Source organism: Sinohyriopsis cumingii, chromosome 6, assembly GCF_028554795.1.
Source record: "Sinohyriopsis cumingii isolate HCF-2022 chromosome 6, ASM2855479v2, whole genome shotgun sequence".
Lineage (NCBI taxonomy): Eukaryota > Metazoa > Mollusca > Bivalvia > Unionida > Unionidae > Sinohyriopsis > Sinohyriopsis cumingii.
Window position 1 is genome coordinate 119,979,272 of NC_142966.1, and position 23,889 is coordinate 120,003,160.

Here is a 23,889-nt window from a genome sequence, read left to right on the forward strand (position 1 = left end):
AGAAAGCGAGGATATATTTGAGTAATTACTAGAGGAACAAAAATACGTTGGTTTTTGTTACTTCATCATATTGTCCTTTGTCGTTTTTTATACAACAAAAAAAAAAACAACTATAAAAACGTTGTGATTCTCCTTGGTGGATATCACACTTAGAAAACGTAACAGAATATGTAAGCTTTACATCAAAAGTCAATTAGAAATGCATACACTGAAGTTGAATCATGTTTGCATATAAAGCTTTAAAAATAAAACATGAATAGAATGTTATATCTTCCCAAATTCAAATGTTATTGCTAACATATTAACTTTTTACGCAGATTGGTCTGTGCCATAATCACACAGCCTTTACTTGGTTTGTTTGGGCTTAATGTATTTTGCCTTGAGGCTTTATTTCCCAACAAGTTTGTACTAAGTAAATTTTAACTGAGACAGCTTAGAATGGCAGTGGTAGTAACAGTAGAACTGGTGATGGAGGTGCTCAGTCCATTGCATCTTCAACTAAATACTTTTTCTCGTCTATACTTATTTATTAGTATAAATTTGGTACCTAATTATTTATTATTTATCAATTTTTAGAATTGAAGAATATGTTCCTTCTTGATGACTTCGAAGCTTAATGGACGTGCAGTTAAGATGATTTACGAAGATCATTGTAGATAGACTTACGTGAAATATGTGATGTTTTAATTTATTAGTACCTGGTACTTATCTCAAAAAGGGAATATGAGCAGCTTTGTAGGAGATTACTTCCCTGGGATATCGCTAGACCGATGACGATGGTTTGAGTACACCATTCTGTAGCAAAACGCGCCACACTTAAATAAAGATGGACGTATGTAGCGGTGTTTGATAGAAAGCATTTTAATGGTGGAATATACACGTGGGAGTTATTTCCCTTGCAACATAGCTCTCGCATTGATATGCGTTTCTTCACTTCGCTGAAAAAGCATATTCTTCTCACATCGCCTTGAAATTCACATTTTGTAGAAATATATTCACATTAATAGCGTTTATCATCGAGAAATAAATAATTTTGTTGTTTTCTAATTTTGTTATTATTGATTGCAGTCTCTCTCTCTCTCTCTCTCTCTCTCTCTCTCTCTCTATATATATATATCTGTATGTGTGTGTCCTGTTTTATCTGTGTAATTCTACAGCAAAATGTGGCTAAAACGTCACGTGCTATATTGCTATACATTGCTAAAATTACCTTCCCCCAAAAACGATTCGATAATCATATATATGCATTTTGTTTCTTGTGGTAAAGACTAGTTAATAAATTGCCCTAAACAACACGAGTATTAGACAATGGCATAAAAGTCTGAAAACTGTACAGAGAAGAAGTTTGCCTACGTTTCGCTCTAAGGCAAAGTCTTTCTCAGTGGACAAGGAGAATAATTACAAATACATGCACCCAAAGTGACACGAGTAGAACAATACATATTTACATTTTGGCACAGGCACAAAAAAGTAGTTTGAATAATGGAGAGATTTTATGTAAATAAACACAAACAAATGACATTTCTAGATGTAGATCAATAGTACACATGAGACTGAATGTTCGAAAAGTTTCTTGCAGAACTCCCGTACACAAAATAGCCAATATGCAACGTTCAAATCAAGCACGCACCATACATATACTCTTATCCGAGTACATTTAGGTCATAATTTATATTGTAATTAAAGTAGACTGCTAACAGATCAACGGTTTCACCCGATATTGTGGTATTTCTCGTTTCAAACGTGACAACCATTTGTATAGATCTTTTTGAAACGTATTTTCGTTTTAGCGCATGTGATCAGAAATATGGTTGGACCAAATTAGTATTCGGATTACTTGGTGACTTTGGTTTAGGCCGATTATTCAGCCCCTCACCCGTGATGTTGATTTTCGTTTTATGGTCTGATCTCACCTATTTATTGAAAGCTGCAGTTATTCGCAGGCACATTTGTCTGCACACATCCGATCGGTGTACATTTTATACACTCACCGGTATTTCTCGTAGCTGTGGAGCTACTGTCGGCTGATGGGTTATTTTGTGACATGTACATTATATTTCCAGAGCAAATCCTACGCTTGGTGACTTGTAAATCCACGTGGAATAACACATACATTTGTCCTCTGGCCATTTTAAATTACTTGCTAGATACGAATGTTACCAATTAGATGTATGTGTGTCACAGGATGAAGCCGGGTTGGGACTGGATTAGGGAAGACACCAAAAGCAACTGCGTTTACAAGATGTTTATTTATAAACGCAATTTAAATATAACAAATCTGACACCATTATAATCAAAAGATAAGGAAAATTATAAAGTTCCTAACATGGAACTACCAACAATTAATTCAACGAAGAAAACAAAACAAAACTTCACATTAATTTAACCAATGGAATTTCAAAACAAACGTGAATTCCTATCACTGATTAACAAAATAAAAGTGACCTACACCTCAATATAAAAAGTCTTGAAGGTATCGTTCAAATAACGATTTAGAAAAGAATGTAATTATGTATCGTTCAAATAACGATTTAGAAAAGAATAATTATGTATCGTTCAAATAACGATTTAGAAAAGAATGTAATTATATATCGTTCAAATAACGATTTAGAAAAGCAGTGTAAATTACTAACCTATCGTTCATAAAACGATATTGAAAAGCAGTGCAAATTACGAAACTATCGATCGTAACCAGATATTGAAATAGGAATGAATGAAATGATGAACCTATCAATCGTTCACACAACGGCATTGCAATAGGAATGAATAACATTATAAACCTATCGATCGTTCACACAACGGCATTGCAGTAGGAATAAACCTATCGATCGTTCACACAACGGCATTGCAACAGGAATGAACAACATTATAAACCTATCGATCGTTCACACAACGGCATTACAATAGGAAATAACAAACCTATCGATTGTTCATATAACGATATTTTCATATGACGATATGAATGAATAAAATTATTCGCCTATCGATCGTTCACATAACGATATAGGAATACGTGTAATTATTCGCCTATCGATCGTTCACATAACGTTATAGTAATACGTGTAAATTATTCGCTTATCGATCGTTCATATAACGATATAACAATATGTGTAATTATTCGCATATCGATCGTTCATATAACGATATAACACTTCGTGTAATTATGAATGTATCGATCTTTCATATAACAACTTAATAGGGATGAATGACATTATGAACCTATCGATCGTTCATATAACGATAGTAATGAATGGAATGATGAACTTATCGATCGTTCACACAACGATAGTAATGAATGGATTGATGAACCTATCGATCGTTCATATAACGATATAACAATAGGAATGAATGATATTATGAACCTATCGATCGTTCATATAACGATATAACAATAGGAATGAATGACATTATGAACCTATCGATCGTTCATATAACGACATAGCAATAGGGATGAATGACAAATGCTGTTGTGGAAATAACATGGAACACTACAACTATATTGGCGCCCATTTGACGACCAAGATGTTAACTCCGGTTCCACGCGCACTAGTAAATGGCCAGAGAAGCACCCAGGCATGGTCCGCTTCTCTCAGTGTGCTGAATGATCCCCACACATCACAGACCCGTTGGTCGCTAAGACCTGGTCCCTCGCACCGAGAAAACCAGTCCCCTCTTCAGATCCAACGTCACCAAACACAGCGCATACGTCACAGTAACCCCCACAGAGTTCTGTGACTCCACATCAAACGATGTACAAGGCATGGTGGCATGTATAAAGCAGCTCTACAGCTGGTGACTCCACTTCAAATGATGTACACGGCATGGCATTTAGGCAGCTAAAATGATAACTAAACCGTGTAGTACACATGACACGGTTAAGTACTTTTTCAGTCATATGTAGCGCATGCGCGTACATGAATTCATTACCCAATACATTAATCGTTTAATGCAAACATAGTATAATTAAATACAAGTTGTCTGTTCGGTTGCAACAAATAGCTAACTCGAACCAGACCATAGTAGTTATAATATAGCGTTGTATACCCTAGGTATTGACTCTCCGTAGAATTTAGAATAAATATATGTTTCTTGCTCGTTAGCTACTGCATTCAATGAATATGTTCGCAGATAGAAGTCTTTTTGAAACATTAAGGTTCTAAAACATATAAAGTATAAAAACAATTCTGTCATATAGACGAATAATAATAAAGAATTTCATTACCTCTACAGCTGGAGATGCTCCTGTAAAGGGGTGAGCGTCCTGACAAGACTTGGCGTAATGTGATTTGTTTATCGAGAATTTGCTCTGTAAGTACACTTAGCTGTGACAGATATGCGCAGCTAGGTACTTAGTTTCCCCGCTGCAAGCCATTTGTTCACGCAGCATGGTCTGAGTTTCGCTCAGGATTTCGAAATAACTAAGCCAAAAAATATACCACCCTCGGGTGACGCTGTACGCGGCCACGAAACCTGAGTACATTTTTGACAACATATACATATTGATATAACTCCTACCCAATTCCTTAACAATGTGTCTAAGTGTTACGTAGGATTGTTCCGAAATTATCTGCATACAGCAAATTTGCACATTTTAACGAACAGGTGACATCATACCCACATATCGTCTATCAGTATCAACCCAGATTGTAGCTACGTTGGTTGATTTATCGGACTAACTTTGGTTCAGTTGAATTCTAGCAACATTACCGAGCAATAATTTAAAGTTAAACAAATTTCTGGTCAGAACACGTAAGAAAAACCATCCTAGATTCTATATATTTCTGAGTTAAGCGAGTATTGCACGAGACTAAAAGAGACTACAGAATAACGGCGAAAATATGATTGGATGACGCTTTTGCTCATGACTCACTGACGCTATAAGAAATAAAACCCGCACGAAACCAGAAACTCGAACGTGTTCTCCATCATGACCATAACTTGCACTGTTTTGACGTAAAGATATCCAATTTAGTTGCATAAATTTTCTACAGAGGTTGCGGGTGCAAAACATAGTAAGACTGAGTACATGTTGTTTCTTCATGCAGACCTTACCGTTTAACCTTCAGGCTAACAATGAATATGTTTATTTCCAATCTAATGGCATGCTATCTATATAACGCTTAGTCAAGATAGGCTATTGGGATTCCAAAGTTACATTTCATTCAAGGCTCGAATTAAAGTGCTTAGCTTTAAACAACTTAACGTTAAAACTATTGGAGCTTCTACTTAGGTTCACATGTAGTGTATATTTTGGTTATCGCTTCAGATGATAGTGGCATATGGAGGAATGGAAATCCTTTTAGAACATTTTGAAGAAAAAAAAAACAAAAAAAAAAAAACAGGCAAATGCGACAAGAAACCAGCGATGTAAAGCAAGCAGGACCGTTCCCGAGCTCTCCTTCCCACTAATGACAGCCAACCATTCAACTGTAGGGACCTTTATGGACCCACAGATTGAGGCCAAACTATCAGGGTTCCTTGAATCCATAAAAGCCTGGGGGAGGTGGCACCATCCCCTTCCCCAGGAACAACTAGCAGGCTGCGGTGCAGTCAGAAAAAAGTGGCACATGCACAATTGTGCGAACGCTACTATAATTAAACTCAACAACAAAAAGCTTCAGTTTATGATCGACAACTTAACCAAAATTTAATTTCTTCACAAGTATGTTGTCTGCATGAAGACCAATATTTGCAGCGAAAACTATCTATTATTATATGCTCATTTTTTCCCCGTTAACTTTACATTGTCAGAATCGTTCAATATTCCCCGATACTGAACGTGCGCGACAATACACATATAGCATTCACGTGAATAAAGGAACTACTTTCTTTTGTAAATAAACAATGGACTCAGACGCCGGCACTTTTGATTTGTAAACAAATCATGTACACTCGCGTAAGAGGCTCTTTACGTTGTGGTTGTTTAAATTTGTTTTTGAATGAACTAAAACATGTTTCGTGGACTGCAAAAAAACCCAGCTGTCTTGACATTTTGCGTTGATACAATGTTACCGATTTAGGCTAGCTACCTTATATAAATGACGGATTAGGTCCTTACAAATAACAAGGCATATAACTGTTTTCTTTAGCTGGTGATAAGAATGGCAAAATAAAATATACTTACAGTTTTACATCCTGAATTTCCTCAAAATGTTTTTTCTTAATTCTGCAAATCCGAATTACAAGAGCCATGTTATAGGTTTTCAATCTGGATTACACATTTCGAAAGTGTGCTGTAATATCGATGATAAGTGCAATTGCATCCTCCTTACTGCACTCAAAATGAAATACACATTAAATTCCAAAGCGTCTTTTTGAAAATTGCAATCGAAAGACTTCATATTTTTCCCACACTATGATTTCAAACATTCAATGACAGAAACAGAAACACATTTGCAGACGTAAACACGCTTCTCCCGCGCCACTTTCAATCCGATGTATTTCATGTATAATTTGCACAGATGAATCCAGTCCAAAATCACAAACTTTCGTCGAATCGAAACAAAATACCAAAATATATTCACTCCAGATCAAATGGAAAAGTTGTTGCAATGCTCATTCATTCACAATATGACTGCCAATTTCAATTTTAACTAGACACGCCATTTTCTTTCGAAAGTTATGTCGACCGTGCGACTAAGTTGAAAAATTTATCTGGGCGGAGCTATGTGCACATTAATAATGATGTCATTTTGTAATGTCAAATCTGCGCTTGTGTATTTAGTTTGGAATACGGCATTCATTTATTTACGTTGTTTCTTGTAGTATATTTTGTTTATATAATTAAACCTTAGGTAGAATAAAAAATGAGCATATAATAAAAAGGTTACTGTATTTGTATGGGAAAATATGAATGAGTTTTGTCGGAAGGATATACTGCACTCACAAGTTCGTGCAGTATCCATCCGAAAACTCGTTCATATTTTCCCTTACAAATGCAGTAACCTATAAATACCAGGATCGTTTTCATCTAGTTCCACTGAAAGTACAATTCTCTTTCTAGCTTCTGGTTTTATCGTGCTTTTAAGTCGGAATTTTATTTCAAGGATGCTTAAAAATGGCAGAAAATCGGTATTTGTTTAATGTCCATGTTCTGAAAAGCAAATGCTTCTTCTGCTACACAAGTATGCAATTTTAATTACCAGAATTCGACGTTCTTTATACAAATGTTGAATAAGACTTTTACCGGACAAACTTTTGAAATTTCATCCAAAGCCTTTGTTACACAAAGCCTTGTGCATATTGAATGCTAAAATAAATCATATTCACGCCAGTATATGCAGGCCTGGATTCTATTTAAGTAACACACGTTCCTACTAGTCAAAAACTGGAATTAAATTTGTTTAGAAATTAAACTCCTGGAGACATTACAGAACTCTGGAGTGGAACCTTCATTAATTACAAACAGACTGACTTATAAAATGACGAATTTGGGCATTGGTTTCAGCATAACTCTGAGAGACTCAGTGAGATGAAAAGTATCTAAAATTGATACTTTTTAAGTATGCTGCCATTCCCTTCGGCGTTTAGGTAGATCACTATGGTAAATAGATAATGGATAAAGTTTTCCTAGTAGAAGGAAAGCATTTCGTACTTATATTGTTGTAAAGGTGTCAATCAAAATTACTATAAATACTCTTACTTCATTTACATGAAATAAATATCAGTTATTTTTATATATCAAATCCTGTTTTCAAATCGGTCAAGGATTTTTGTATAATTTGCGTAAGTTTTCGTGTAAGATTAGACATTCCAGAATGGTTTCAAATGTGTGTTTCAATCCCGAAAATAGTACTTTTCCCCCTATTTATATGAGCCACTTATGGAACAAAACTCAACAATAGAACGGGATTTCTCTCTCTCTCTCTCTCTCTCTCTCTCTCTCTATATATATATATATATATATATATATATATATATATATATATATATATATGGGACACGCTGTACCTCAGATAGTACTGAGTCGGACTCGTAATCCAGGAATCGTGGGTTCGATATCAGCTCGGAAGAACCCTGTCAGGCTGTCTCGATGTGAACAGCATTTTGATTCAGATTTCTTCTCTGCTTGAATGGTCATTAATATGTTAATAAGCCGTTAAAAGAAACAAAAACAAAAAGAAAAAATAACGTCATTATTTTGGGTGATGTTAAAAATAATAGAGATAAGTTTGTGTTAAAAAGAAGATTCTTGTAGGAATTTCTGTATTTGTTGTTAAAATCTCAGTATGTGAGCATTTAAACTGCAGGACAAAAAATACTTAAATATTTTTAATAAAATATATCAAAACTTTTAAGAAAAACTTTCAAAATTATTGAATTGTTATGACGTTATTGTTAACGTATGTCCTGTAATGCCTGCTGGATACAAAAAAAAAAAAAGAAAAGATAAACTAATACAATTCACATACACAAAATATGTTATTTTATCATCATCATCATCATTGTCACGTTTGTTCAGCCCCAGTTAGTAAGTCGTGTATAAACTAAGGTTATTACAAGCCATGTTTGATGTCTAAACATTGCCACAGGCTAGAGATAATCTCTTACGCAAGGTTACCGTGACCAGAGAGAAGACCCGGCATCTTGGGTCGGCACAGGCGTTAGATCGAGCGACTTCCCACCTATGTATTACAGCTTAGTCCTAAGATCAAAGGAACCCACGAGGGAATGGGGCGTGTTCTAAATCCAGACACTGTCCGCTAAGTTTGATTAGATTGGGTCAAAGCGACACTCAATCGGAATTGTGATAACAATTTTGATCCGAATTATAACTTCTAACTAGCAAGCAAAAATTTAATCTCGCCTAGGAAGATTGCGGAGCAATATAGGGTTACTCCGAGAAAGCCACTCGTAATTTGGCGGTAAGACTTAGAGAGGAGATTCTAAGGAAAGACAAAGCTTTGTAAAGGTCAGTCAGTTATTTGCTCGATTTTGTGCAGAATATTACGGCATTGTAATTGTAATTAAGTGTAGTATGTACACTTAATTACTAGGATCGTTTAGTACGTAGAATTACCTTTGTAGTGTTCATTTACAGGCGTATTTCAGTATTATGTAGAGAATCATGTATATTGTTAGCTTGTGGTTAGAATTAATTTGCCATTCGCTAATAGGTTACTTCGTAGTAAACTATTACATTTATTCATGTGATATGTTAGATTTTACTCGTGCCTGAATTGTGAATTTGGAAAATGGTTGAAGTGTGTAAGATTAATTAATATGGATATATCGTAGCATGGATATTTGAATATTTGTGTACTTTGTATGAGTTGTAATGTAAAGAAATGCGTCTAATTGTTGTGATATTGTTATTATAATGGGAGTAGGAATGTGTACTGATGTGAAGCAATTTATTGATGTATGTATGATAATTGATACTGTGCTTTTTATTACGACGTTTTTTTGTTTTACCATACAAGAACGTATGAGTATTTCGATGTGAATGAATGCATGACCGAAGAAATTTAATGGCCGTTATCTGATGACAGGCTGGATGTAGTGTGAGATGAGAGGGCTGAGGAAAACTTTGTACAGTTCTTGTGTTTTCACAGGAAGCTTGGGGGCAGAGGGAGACGGAAGTGAGACTAGCAGGGCAGTCGGAGTCGACATGTCTAGTCGGTGGAGATAGTTGAGGAGGAGGAGGGAAGGAGTCGAGGAGAAGAAAGTGGAGAAGGAGGAGGAGTATGGAGAAAATCGGGAGGAAGAGGAGAAAGAATTGGAGGAATGGGAGAGAAGAATACACAGATGAGTAGAAGACAAGGACAAGGGGAAAGTTATCTCGCACTATTAATCAAATGATGCAATAGGCTATCACAGGGTCGAGCGGAAGAAGAGTACTTGTGGAATTTTAATCATTTCATTATTAAATTGTCATTAAATTGTTATTCGTTGAAATTCACTTTGTTTTGTATATTCAATCATTTAACCATCGGCATTGTTGACTGAGGGCTCGGATCTTTACATCTATCTTTCACTAATTAAACTTCCAACCAAAATCGAGCCTGGGTGGGACTTCTGTAATAATTTAAATAGAATATTGGGAGCACCCCACCCCAACCATATCACCCACCACAGTGGCGGCATAACAACCCGTCACGTCACGTTCATCGTCATCGTCATCTTCTTCTTCTTTAATACAATAACATGATATCGAGGTGTTGGTTGCTTTATAAGCCATCTGATACGCCAGTGTTGAAATATCAAACTTTGACGCGTTAATGGCTTATGATAGCTCACACAATTAGGATTTCATTAGCAAGACCATAACTTTTGTACTCTCTATATCAGTGATTAATTTCCACTTAATAATAAAATAAGACATAATAAGAAAAAGTGTTAAAGGACAAAATTACGTGAAATATATGGTATGAGGAAAAAGGAATTTGAGCTGGATGAAATCTTTGAACTTGGAAATGCATACATGTCACTGACTGTCCATCCAAGTAATTCCAACGTAATTCCTTGCTAACAATAAACTCATCACTTAGAGACAATGTAGTACTTAATTGCTTGTTGAAAGACAAACATATCCTGGCTGAAAGACAAACATATCCTGACTTATTTCACTCCTGCTGAAAGACAAACATATCCTGACTTGTTTCACTCCTGCTGAAAGACAAACATATCCTGACTTATTTCACTCCTGCTGAAAGACAAACATATCCTGACTTGTTTCACTCCTTTTTTTGCAATAACTGAATGATTTCACACTCTAACGATCTTCCTTGGGATTGCGTACTTCACTTTCTCCTCTCAACGAATATATTTTAAGTACAAAAAAAACTACGATCTAGATTTATTTTGGAAATAAAGCGAATCAAGTCTTTTTTTAATATGTTAACATCGTTGCCAGTTTAAATAGGTCCATGCAAGTCGAAGTGATAACAAATGGACAAACTTGGGTTGTGTTTTTTTTTTAAATAAAAAAATTGAAATGTGATACATTTATTCCGATATCGCAGTCGAAGTTAGTTAGGTAAATGCGAGTGTTAGAAGTTAAGACGGCAATATTTTTAGAATTGAGAGTGAACTCTATTGTCATTAAATTTGCATATGAAGCAGGTATTGTTTTTTATCAACGGCTCGTTGTAGCGAGGACGAGGTTCAGCAGTTCTACTGGGGACGATACAAACAAATTGGTCTCATTTATAAAGGGAATTATATTTGCAAATGTAAGTACTCTGTGTGTGAGAGAGAGAGAGAGAGAGAGAGAGAGAGACAGAGACGCGGAGAGAGAGAGACGACAAAACTTGAATTTTGTCGCAGTACAAATAATACTGGACTGCAAGGAAAGGTTTGATAACTCTCGATAACACTACAATACGTTTAATTGTATATATAATGGGAAAACAAGTTTCTCTATCCTTAGCATATAGCTTAATATTTTATTTTTCAGATTTATATATATATTATGTCAATGAACTCTGGCATTAGTACATAGTAAACTACTTTTACTTTGTGTACACTGATGTCGTCCAAGGTAGCTTTACAGTAATTTGAGATTATATATTGGTACGTTTGCACGAAAAAATACTTTTACGATGAACTGCGCATTAATGTACAGTTGATACATATTATTATTATTATTATTATTATTATTATTATTTGAAAAGTAATGCAGTATTTTATATAAATTTATTTCCCTTACATTGCAGGAAAATTAGCATGAGTTCATGGAAAGTAAAATATAAGTAAAACAGTCAAAGAATTACTATGCAGTTTTCATATCCTTAGATCTTGTTTTAAATAACACTCCATGGAAGAGTTCTTAGTGACTTTAGGAAAACTAGTCATTGTACAGTGTAGTTTCGTTAGTCTCAATTGTGATTTTAATATGAATGATTATTGCTAAAACCAAGCTGTGGTGTATTTCTTTCGAGTTTAACGGTTCATCAGCACATGAAAGAGTATGTTAGGCTGATGCAATAGGATAAGGGTGACGTTCACACAGACACATAGACACAGACACACGCAGACACATATACCAAGTTCTTAGAGGACACAGTTCCACATTTTGCAAGCATATATACACTCACGGCCACACAAGAAAAGGACACACAGCGGAAAGAGGACTTTACAATTTCATTGCAACATGCTCCAATCTTGTCACATTAGTATAACTACTTGGACAGTTACATACCTATTGATTTGTTGCTAATTGTTCTTGCACAGGAAACAGAGTCATTTAGTTTATTGTCTCTTTCAAAGTTATTTACAAATAACTGAATAAACTCGTGAACGTTCTCTTAACGGTCCAAGTGAACCACACAAAGACTCGTGCATACACTTCCTAACTGTTAGACACATATTCTCCAAACTCAAAGAATTACACTAAAAGACCCTCTATTTCACTAAGACAAAATATCGCCACACAAAAATACAAACATGCTACACCTTACTCATTTCATATCGACCAACAAGCCCAACCACAAATATATCGAGAAACGTTAAAATACATGCACATTGCACATTACAGCACTCTAAAGATCTCGAGTTATCCACAAACAGACACATACCACGCCCACAATTACTTTCTGAAACCCCCTTAGAAACAGTCATTGCAATTGCCCACATTCAATACTTTCTTAGGTTTTTATTGTTTGTATTGTTGGTCTCCGTTGGGTACTTGCCTTAGACAAAGACTCAACGAGAGCAGAAAGCTCCCATTGTTTTGAACTGTTTTATGTCAGTTTATATATATATATATATATATATATATATATATATATATATATATATATATATATATATATATGTGTGTGTGTGTGTGTGTGTGTGTGTGTGTGTGTGTGTGCATGGATAGAAAGATAGGGAAGGAGAGAGAGGGGGTGAGAGAGACGGAGAGAAAGAGTCATTTAAATTTGGTTTAAAAGAAATGTTGTACATTTAGTGCATGCTATGTATTCAGTAAATGCAAATGTTATGATTTGTTTCAGATGGACGTTGATTTCGATAGTAAGTATCTCTCTCTCTCTCTCTTAATTCCTTTTTCTGTCATATTCCTAATTAGACCCGTCCCAATAACAGTCTTTGTTCTAACATGATACGATCAATTTAATCAAATGCTAATCAATATGCTAATCAATACTTGATTAAGCTCAAACATAATTTAATGTTTTATTTTCATTTTTAAAACACAGGAAATATCTGAAACTAAACATATGTGAGTACTTAGGTTCGGAAATTTATGAATCAAATGATATCAAACCACAGAAGCATACAAGAAAATGTATGGTCTAAATATATTTTACTATTTATCATGTTGTTCTTTTTATAGTTGTAGTAAAGCTCTGGACTGACTGTGCTACCATATTTATTTGCAATAAATCACATTTTTCACCGTGGACAAGATCATGAAGTCCACGGTATGACCGACTTACTATGTCACAATCAGACACTCTTTTTCTACTTTGTCCCAATCAGATACTCTTTTCTTACAATGTCACAGATATATACTCTTTTCTCAAAATAAGACACTATTTTCTTACTATGTCACAATCTGACACTTTTCGTACTTTGTCAAAATCAGACGATCTTGTCATACAATGTCACTATCGAGCACTCTTTTCTTACTATGTCGAAGACACTCTTTTCTTACTATGTTACATACACTCTTTTTTTTACTATGTCGAAGACACTCTTTCCTTACGATGTCACAGACACTCTTTTCTTACTATGTCGAAGACACTATTTTCTTACTATGTCACAGACACTCTTTTCTTATTATGTCGAAGACACTCTTTTCTTACTATGTCGAAAACAATCTTTTCTTACTATGTCACAGACACTCTTTTCTTACTATGTCGAAGATACTCTGTTCTTACTATGTCACAGACACTCTTTTCTTACTATGTCACAATCAGATAATTTTCGTATTTTGCTACAGTCAGATACCCTTTTCTCACAATGTCACAATAAGACCCTCTTTTCTTACTATGTCACAATCTATGTCATTTTTTTTTTTGCTGCTATGTTACAATCAGACACTCTTCTCTTAATTTGTTATAATAAGATGCTCTTTTTCTATAATTTCACAACCAGACACTCTTTTTTAGCAATGCCAAAGTAGACACTCTTTTCTTACTATGTCAAAATCAGACATTTTTGTCTTACTATGCTACATCTACAGACCCCACCCCACCAACACTACAATCGACCCCCAAAATAAAATAAAATAAAAAAGTTATAGTAAAACTATTCATCATAGTGAAGTAACGTTGCCGTATTTTGTTGTGGAAAGTGATTTCTTGAGCGACGGGATCTTATTACTACCAATGATCCCAAGTGAATACAATACATTGTAACCCAAATGACCATACGAGTGCTTTTTACATCACTCCGGACCATGGTTATAAGGAATAACTCGCCAGGAAAGTTAGATTATGTAATATATCCACTGGTTTCCAAATTAAAACTTAGCAGGTGTGTATCTGTAACAATAATCGTTGATATCAAAATCACAATTGAGACTAACGACACTACACTGTACAATGACTAGTTTTCCTAAAAGTCACTAAGAACTCTTCCATGGAGTGTTATTTGAAACAAGATTAAAGAATATGAACACTGCATAGTAATTCTTTGACTGTTTCACTTATTTTTTACTTTCCATGAACTCATACTAATTTTCATGTAGCGTAAGGGAAAGAAATTTATATGAAATAGTGCAGTACTTTTCAAATAATAATAATAATAATAATAATAATAATTATTATTATTATTATTATTATTATTATTATAAACTGTACATTAATGGCTAAAAGATCGTATATGATATATATTTAGCTACGCATAGTCTGTAATTCTAGTCTAATGATATGAACTGGTCCGTATCAGAAACTGACCGGTCCATATAATTTGAGGCGGTACAAGTTATGGCACTCGAGCCATCAATTACCCCTTGGTACTACTGTCTGCAAGAGTAACTAGTGCTAAATATAAAAAATGTTACAAGCACAACAATAACAACAACAACAACTACTACTACTACTACTAATACTAATACTGCTAATACAGGAATACAACGAGTGTTCCGGGACATTGCCAGAATGGGAGGAGACGAAAGTAAAATCAGCCAGAAGGAGTTCATCACCGCCATGAGACTGCTTGGTTTGAATCCGACAGAATCAGACACCAGAGATTTACTCGCGCGTCATGATAAAGATGGTATTAAGTCTTTAACTGCTTTTTCTTTCATTCTTCCTTTATTCCTTGTATTTGTGTTTACTCGCCAATTTAAAGAAGTGACGTGCATTGGATGAGCCGGTATTGATGTTTCCTTTCTTTTAGCATAATTTTAAATGTAATTTCCTTATCTTTGTTTCATATTTTCAGCTGTAATGAGACTGCGTCATTTAATTATTAATTTGTTTTCCAGCAAACATACCATTAAAAGAAATGTAAATCTAATGTTTCACACACACACACACACACACACACACACATATATATATATATATATATATATATATATATATATATATATATATATATATATATATATATATATATATAAAGGGGTCTCGTCGTTGACTACCTTAAGTTGGGATGGGGTGCTCCCAGTATTATCTTTAATTATTATGGAAGACCCATCCTGGCTCGTTTTTTGTTAGAAATTGAAGTAGTGATAGAGATGCAAAGCTCCGAGCCCCCAGTCAGCGATGCTGACAGTTAAATTACCAAATACACAAAAGGTGAAATTCAAATAAACAACAAATTTAATGCCATTCAATTACAGATAATCCTTCCTCAAATGAAATTCAATATTCAAAACCCTATCACTCGTCTTTCACTAGACCAAGTGACGGCCTATTTCATCATCTGACTTAGTGTGATAAATTTCCCTCCTGTCCTGTGTTTCTACTCATTTCTTGATCTGTGGTATTTCTTGATTGGTATCCAGTACCCCTTCAGTCCAACACCCACGTCCTTCAACATTACACTTCTGTTCTCTCCTTTTCTTGTCTCCCCGAGACTCAGGACCAACTGTACCAGGGTATTTCCCTTCTCTGTCTCCTACAGCTCATCCGGTCCCTAAAAGCTTTCTGTCTGAACACAAGGACATTAGTATATTCCTCTACTATCTAGCCACACACTAAACAACAACCTATCATCAGATAAGCCATTACCTTCTTTGGTCATGCATTCGTGCACATCGAAATACCCATACTTTCTGGTATGGTATACACGGTATCAACTGCTTATCATGCATGTATCAATAGATTTCATCACATTGGTATATATAGATTCTCAATCTTATTATACAGAACAATATCACAAAATCAGACGCATTTCTGTACATTACACTTCTACAAAGCGTACACAGATATCCACATATCCATGCGCTGATATATCCTTACACATTATACTCCTACAAAGTATACACAAATAGTCAAATACTCATAGTAACTAATGTTGCACACTGCAACCATTATACAAAGTTATAATTCAATTCAACATTTGCAAATCTAGAATATAACATGAATAAATGCACGAGGTTACTACGAATTAACCAAATAGCGAATTACAGTATTAATTATTTACATAAACATTGCTCATATCTCAAAATATGTATGTAGATCAAACACTACAAATGAATCAAATCCTACAAATGGTAATTCTACGTACTAATGATTCTAGTAATGAAGTATACATACTGCACATAATTAAAGTATAATTACCTTGCTGTAATAGATTCGGACAATCGAGCAAATAAGTCACTGACCTTTCCGAAGCTCCTTTGTAATTCCCAGAATAACACTGGTTCCCGCCAATTTCGAATGACGTCGGAGTAGCTAAGAACTTCATTATGCAATTCCCGCAAGATTGTTTAGCGACTACTGACGTTTAGTTTCAAGACACTAGATTTAAACTTGTGATTCCAATGGTGGCCACGCCTTGCTCAGTTCGAGTGGATGTCGATTCACCAATGGTCTACATAATTAGCAGTATGGGTATTTCGATGTGCACATTATATAAGTAATGTAGGTCAAAGGCTCAAATCACAAATAACTAAAACACGTGGCTAATAAACACAGAAGAAGGATGGTGCGACGCAAACACATACCTGGCAACACAAAATATACAGGGTGTATCATACATGAATCTTGAAGTTCCGTTTTATATTTAGATACATACTGTAAAATTTACTTACACAGAGAATTTTAATCTAAATATGTTTTGTTTAAGAGTTGTAGGCATAAATATTTTGTTGGTAAATATAACTAATATTAAATATAACTAATATTAAATTGAAAGCATTTTATATACACTGATATACACAAACAAAATGGTACAGTCTAGTGGAACAACTAAGAATAGGTACAGACGTACACAAAAGACGAGCATTTCGTACTGTATAATTCGACATTATAGTGAAACAGAAACATATTATCTTATTACAAAATAACACGACCTGAACAACTATTTCAAGTACCACGATACTTGCTGTCTAGTTTAATACCTTAGGAACGAGGAAGACCGCCGGGCATTTTCGTGCTGTTAATAACATATTAATTGCAATTGCATTTAAAATTGTTATTTCCTTAACATTCACATCGATATTGCAGGAAAAACATAGCAAAGCTAAATTTGAGAGAATGATATACCATATAACGAGTTCTTTCTAGAGATGGGTACATGTTCGTAATTTAGCGGTCTCAGGCTGAGATCGCGAAAATAAATTTCGTCAATATTTACTATCACCCCCGAACCCAAACAATATGGTAAATTAGATGTAATTTTTCCATATCGTTTCACTAATCGTTGACATAAACAACGCGACTACAGGGACCTCCACTAAACTGTATTATTTTGTTTTATAATATTAGAAAGGTGCATTTTTGTCCACAATAGCTTGCTATCAAGCCGTTTAAGAAAACAAGAAGCATTTACTAACACAATAGCAGATAATAATTTTTTTTATAGAAATCGAACTGATTTTCTAATATTCCAATTTAATTTTTCATCATTATAAAATCATTTTTAAATGATACATTATTTTTAATATTTGAAAGCAAGTTTCTAATATGAAAAGCATATGCATATTTAATTAATTAAAAATCCCGTCATAAACGATTCAAATGGTACCTGTCCTTGTCCCATGCTGCATAGTTTATACTGGTAGCAGTGATCTAAATTTCTCACAGTACCAGAACCTGACATGGGATTTGTAGAACTAACAAAAGATATGTAGACACGACCATGAAAACAATCAGTGTCGCACTACGGATTAAAAAAAAAAGATGTCTACAATTTACTGTCCTACTTGACACTGTGCGCTTGATTGATAGGCTGTACCCTAGATAGGTAGAAGTGACTTAGATTTTGAGCAGTGGATGGACATCCGCGGGAAATTGTATTAACAAGCGTGGAGCACAATTTTAAAAGAGTAAATGAATGATTATTATTATTATTATTATTATTGTTGTTGTTGTTGTTGTACAAGGATATGCCATTTACGTCCTTCTTAATGAAGTAAATTGCCCATTTTATTTATAGGCAGTGGTGACCTGGATTTAGGGGAGTTCCGCACTCTTGTTTTAGAATTATACCAGTCAAAAACGATCATGGAAGAAGACCTAGACCAAGCGTTTGATCACTATGATACTGACGGAAGCGGGAGACTTGATGCGCGAGAGCTTAAAAAGATCTTGTGTGATGATGGAGATGAACCTCTCAGTTACGAAGAAGCCGATGAATTATTAACACAACTAGATACTGATGGTGATGGAAAAATATCACTCCAAGGCAAGGATTAATAACGTTGATTACTTAAATTATCGATCAACTGAATGATTGGATAAGTGTATGAGTGGATGAATGTGGATGAAGACTAAGCCAATTATATGTTGAAAGATCGTCACTAATAAAGCTAGCACCATCAGATAACCGTAAGCAAAGAAGCAAAATATTTATTTATTTATATATATATATTTATTTATTTATTTATCCTGGAAAAAGGATGAGCACATTTACTTAGCATCGTCATATAGAGTAGAAAAGATAGGCAATTTATAAATAAATTTAATAACAAGTAAACCCGTATATGAGTAAAGCAAGCAAAATAAAGAAAAGACAGACGAAGACATGACACAGTAAAGTACAGTGTGCATGATAAAGCCACTTTTTTGAATACTGTTTATCGGTAACTTATTCAAAATGATGAATCCAGTAACTCTGACTGAATGATGTTGGAAAAAAGGTATCAGAAATGGCGAATCGTCAGTCCCCTTATAGGTACCAGGGGCTGTCAGTCTCGCGTTGTTTATTCAACATTATGATGTTCAGCTACCAATTCTTAATATGTACTCTGTTTGATTTATTACCGTAACTTAACAGCTGACCACTATAAAGCAGCAAAGTTAACTGATGGTCTGTCACTTTAGCCAGTTTTCCAGTATATCATTTACAAATTACCCAGTGGCGTAGTAAGAAATGTCTGCCCTCACCCCACCAGGTTACTGGTGGTTGTGGTCGGGGTTGCTAGGCCTCCGAAATTAGCTAACTGCATCAAGAGTGTTAACATTCCGTATGGAACGCCAGAGCTCATATAATGAATGTTATCATCTTGAGACAGCTCTGGCGTTCCATAGTTCATACTTGGCTTAGACAAATTATATACACTGTTGACCCCGTTAATTGGCAACTCGTCAAAACAGATTAAACCGCGCCTAAAATTTACTAAAAAATTAAAGACTTTTTTCATTAAAATCAACTTTAAAACAAAAATACCTCTTTATTAGATAGTAATTATCAATCCATATCTAAATTTATTTTTAAAAAATTGGGTGAAAGATATTGAAGTTATTTCAGTTTGACTTCGTACATTAATGTTATCATGTTAAGACAGATCTGGCGTTCTATAATAAACAATTTTTGTTTAATCTGAGATACTGTTCTAATTTTAGAGTTTAAGGCATTGCTCCATTCAGAGGATTCCTACGAGCCACAGGATGAAGTTCTGCCAGAATAAAGATGTAGGAGCCATAAAACTCAGTGAAATCGTTGTCTGTAGCTAGAAGCTTTGAAAACCAAACCTACCGCTGAGGAAAGTAAAACGTTAGCATTTGACTGCTCGTGTTTATGTTACCCGCAGTTTCATTCACCGTTTCATTCTCGTTTTCACTAACTGAGAGTAGATTACAAATTCTCTGAATATTGATGAATGGTGATAAATTCCAACTTCAACTTCTTTCGAATTACACAATGTATAGCAATGATTTTAGCCCGATGAAATTCTCACGCTAGGTCTGTTGACTTCTGACACAAAAAAACAACAATTCGTTTCTTATCATTATTAACTAAAACGTTCGTTGAATGGATCTTAATCTAGAAAGAAAAGCATCGTGATAATGTAAGCCAGATTGTCTGTTATTGGCATCTATTATCACCTTGGGTTCCACTCCACAGTTTCCCAATTTGCACATCGTTTAGTTTATGTTAAAAAAAATTAAACAAGTTTCATTGCGGAATTCGACTACCGCAATCAAAAGTTAAAAATAATATGGGAATGCCTATGTTGGCGTGAATCAGATTTTTTAAACACTTAAGATATACTATGGGTGTCTAGCACGTTATGATTGCTGCAAAGTTCAAATGCAAAACTATGAGCCCAGAGTGAACGCCTAGTTTAAAAATTAAGTTAAAAAAATGTGTACAGATTTTGATCTTTTAGATGTAAAAGTTCAACCGATCAGATCTTCTTCAAATTCTCAGAAAAAGGAATTAAGTACTTAAACCTTGATACGAGTGTAGATGATGGGATGTCTGTTTGTCATAACAGGTGCAGGGCAGAAATACTTAATTTAGGATATTTTGAAGCATTTTTGCTAGTTCACAAAATGGTTTTTGGCGAATGCAGAATAAGTCTGACTTAACATTGATAAAGAATTCTATTTTGGATTGTATGAAATAAAAGTCCCAGTTATTCGCACTTTTCGCCGCAAAGATTGAGCACCAAACAGCATACATGCCAGAGAGTGAAATGTTTAAAACAAAAGCCTGGAGCTCTTATCAATATAACTTTCCATTGAATCAAAGCGCTTACGTGGCGCCTTTTGGAAATATTTTTATCATTAAAAAGATATGAGGAATTCCTAAAATCTTAATAGATATCCTTACATTTTATTCAAGAAAAATACATGTAATGCTGGATAATTCAAAATATTAAGCCCGAATTTCAAGTTTTGTAGTATGATGGTTGCTTATTAATCAAAACCCATCGTTGCAAACCATTGAATAAGACGTGTTAAAAATCTGAATTTAAATAAAGTTTGAGATATTTAGCGAAATTTGTGACGGAGCATACAATTTAGTACTGAAACATAAATTCATCATTAAACACTTTTGATGGGGACCATTGGCAATTTCATGCATGTATTTAAATTAGCACATAAAGAACGGCGTCCGAATTTAAATGTTACCCCCCCCCCAAAAAAAAAAAAAAAAAAAAAAAAAATATAGAGGATGGAGGTAAACGCTTAAGTGTATGAGTACGGATTCAATCACAAACGCAGTAAAACCACTAAATGCTGAAACAGGCAATCAAAACGGAGATTTTACCTCTTTGAAATTGCAGCCAATTCAGTCATTGCAGTTATGCCTTAATAACTTGGTTGCATTATACATTATTTTGAGAGAATTAGTGACTTAGCTTTGTTGTCCACTCATCTGACCAGTACATAAATGTATTGAAATAAAGTGTCAATTCTAAGTGTCTGAAGTATTGAAGCGTATTAAAATCGTAGCACTTGTAAATGTCAAGGCTGACAAAATGTAATGTTCAGGATCCTCGTCTTCGTTGTTAAAACTTTAACACGTCGGTGGAATCTTAGTATCAAATATAGTACACCTTAACAAAATAATTTACAGTTTAATTAATGTTGTTGTTATTGTTGTTGTTGTTGTTGTTGTTGTTGTTCTGTGTGCGTGTGTGTGTGTGTGTGTTTTAACAGCACGTCACCACACCTGAGGGGAAAAAAGAAAACAAACGAATAATTTCTTTTTTAAATGCCTGACACATAATCTCACATGGTATAGACCAATTCCTGTTCTGTTTGACTGAGTGTTTACTCTGGTGCCTGCATTGAACTTCTTTTGATTGGTTGATAAACATATAGGGGTTCACCTGAAGGAGGTATAATCGGACGTTTGAAATACATGTAACAGGTTATGAAGTACAACTAGCTGGTTAATATTTCAAATAAATTAAATATGTAAGTAATATAAAATCCACTTCAACTGATATTGTAAATGATTTAGCTGGTATTCCAAGCAAAACTGCGTTGATAACATTTGTGATTAATAAATAAATAAATAAATAAATAAATTAAAATATGTCAATATTCTACGTTAACCCTCACCAGAGAAAATAAAATAAAATCTTGTCACCAATTTGTTTGTTATTATTATTTAAATATTTCATTCTGAAGAAAAAAAGTTTAAGCTGTCTCATCACGTTTCATCAAGACTGTTTATATTTACACATTATTAAAACGTAATGAAATGTTTATTATTATATGCTCATTTTTCCCCGTTAACCTTTCAGAATCGTTCAATATTCCCCGATACCGAATGCGCGCGACAGTACACATATAGCATTCACGTGAATAAAGGAACTACTTTCTATTGTAAACAAACAATGACGCAGACGCACTTTTGATTTGTAAACAAATCATATACACTCGCGTAAGAGGCTCTTTACGTTGTGGTTGTTTAAATTTGTTTCTGACTGACCTAAAACATGTTTCGTGGACTGCAAAAAACCAAGCTGTTTTGGCACATTCCGCGTTGATACAATGTTACGGATTTAGGCTAGCTACATTATATAAAAGACGGAAGATTAGGTCCTTACAAATAACATAGTGACAAGGCATATAGTGTCTTCTTTATCTGGTGTAAAGAATGGCAAAATAAAATATACTTACACTTTTACATCCTGAATTTCCTCAAAATGTTTTTTCTTAATTCTGCTAATCCGAATTACATGAACCATGTTATAGGTTTTCAATCTGGATTACACATTTCGAAATTGTGCTGTAATTTCGATGATAAGTGCAATTGCATCCTCCTTACTGCACTCAAAATGAAATACACATTAAATTCCATAGCGTCTTTTTGATAATTGCAATTGAAAGACTTCATATTTTTCCCACATTATGATTTCAAACATTCAATGACAGAAACAAAAACACATTTGCAGACGTAAACACGCTTCTCCCGCGCCACTTCAATCCGATGTATTTCATGTACAATTTGCACAGATGAATACAGTCCAAAATCACAAACTTTCGTCGAATCGAAACAAAATACCAAAATATATTCATTCCAGATCAAATGGAAAAGTTGTTGCAATGCGCATTCATTCACAAAATGACTGCAAATTTCAATTTTAACTAGACACGCCATTTTCTTTCGAAAGTTATGTCGACCGCGCGACTAAGTTCAAATTTATCTGGGCGGAGTTATGTGCGTATTAATAATGATGTCATTGTGTAATGACAAATCTGCGCTTGTGTATTTAGTTTGGAATACGGCATTCATTCATTTACGTTGTTTCTTGTAGTGTATTTTGTTTATATAATTAAACCTTAGGTAGAATAAAAATGAGCATATAATAAAAAGGTTACTGCATTTTTATGGTAAAATATGAACTCGTTTTGGCGGAAGGATATACTGCACTCACAAGTTCGTACAGTATGCAATCATAAAACTCGTTCATATTTTCCCATACAAATGCAGTAACCTATAAATACAATCCCAAGCTTGATAATTCATGGACTAGTAATGTAAAAACACTTATATTGACGATGTAATTTCTTTGATTGCACTTGGGTTCGTGGGGAAAAAATAGTATTCACCTTTCTGGCAGTGTTGGCATCAGCAGCA

The 23,889-nt window shown here is 34.5% G+C and overlaps 2 protein-coding genes across 2 annotated transcripts in view; both read left to right on the top strand.

Moving 5' to 3' along the window:
* The window catches only part of LOC149797836 (neo-calmodulin-like), a 28,479-nt gene extending 27,432 nt beyond the window's left edge, over positions 1–1,047 (top strand). Inside the window, exon 5 of the mRNA XM_089962852.1 lies at positions 577–1,047. Within this exon, the coding sequence (XP_089818978.1) occupies positions 577–617 (41 nt within the window). The 3' untranslated portion in view covers positions 618–1,047. The remainder of the gene's footprint in view (positions 1–576) is intronic.
* Positions 1,048–11,089: 10,042 nt separating this feature from the next.
* LOC149797837 (neo-calmodulin-like) lies at positions 11,090–22,391 on the top strand. The gene is made up of 5 exons (XM_089962853.1): positions 11,090–11,174; positions 12,939–12,957; positions 15,019–15,168; positions 18,502–18,750; positions 19,911–22,391. Exons 2-5 carry the CDS (start codon positions 12,939–12,941, stop codon positions 19,973–19,975), a joined length of 483 nt encoding a protein of 160 aa, XP_089818979.1. The 5' UTR covers positions 11,090–11,174; the 3' UTR covers positions 19,976–22,391.
* Positions 22,392–23,889: the final 1,498 nt, after the last annotated feature.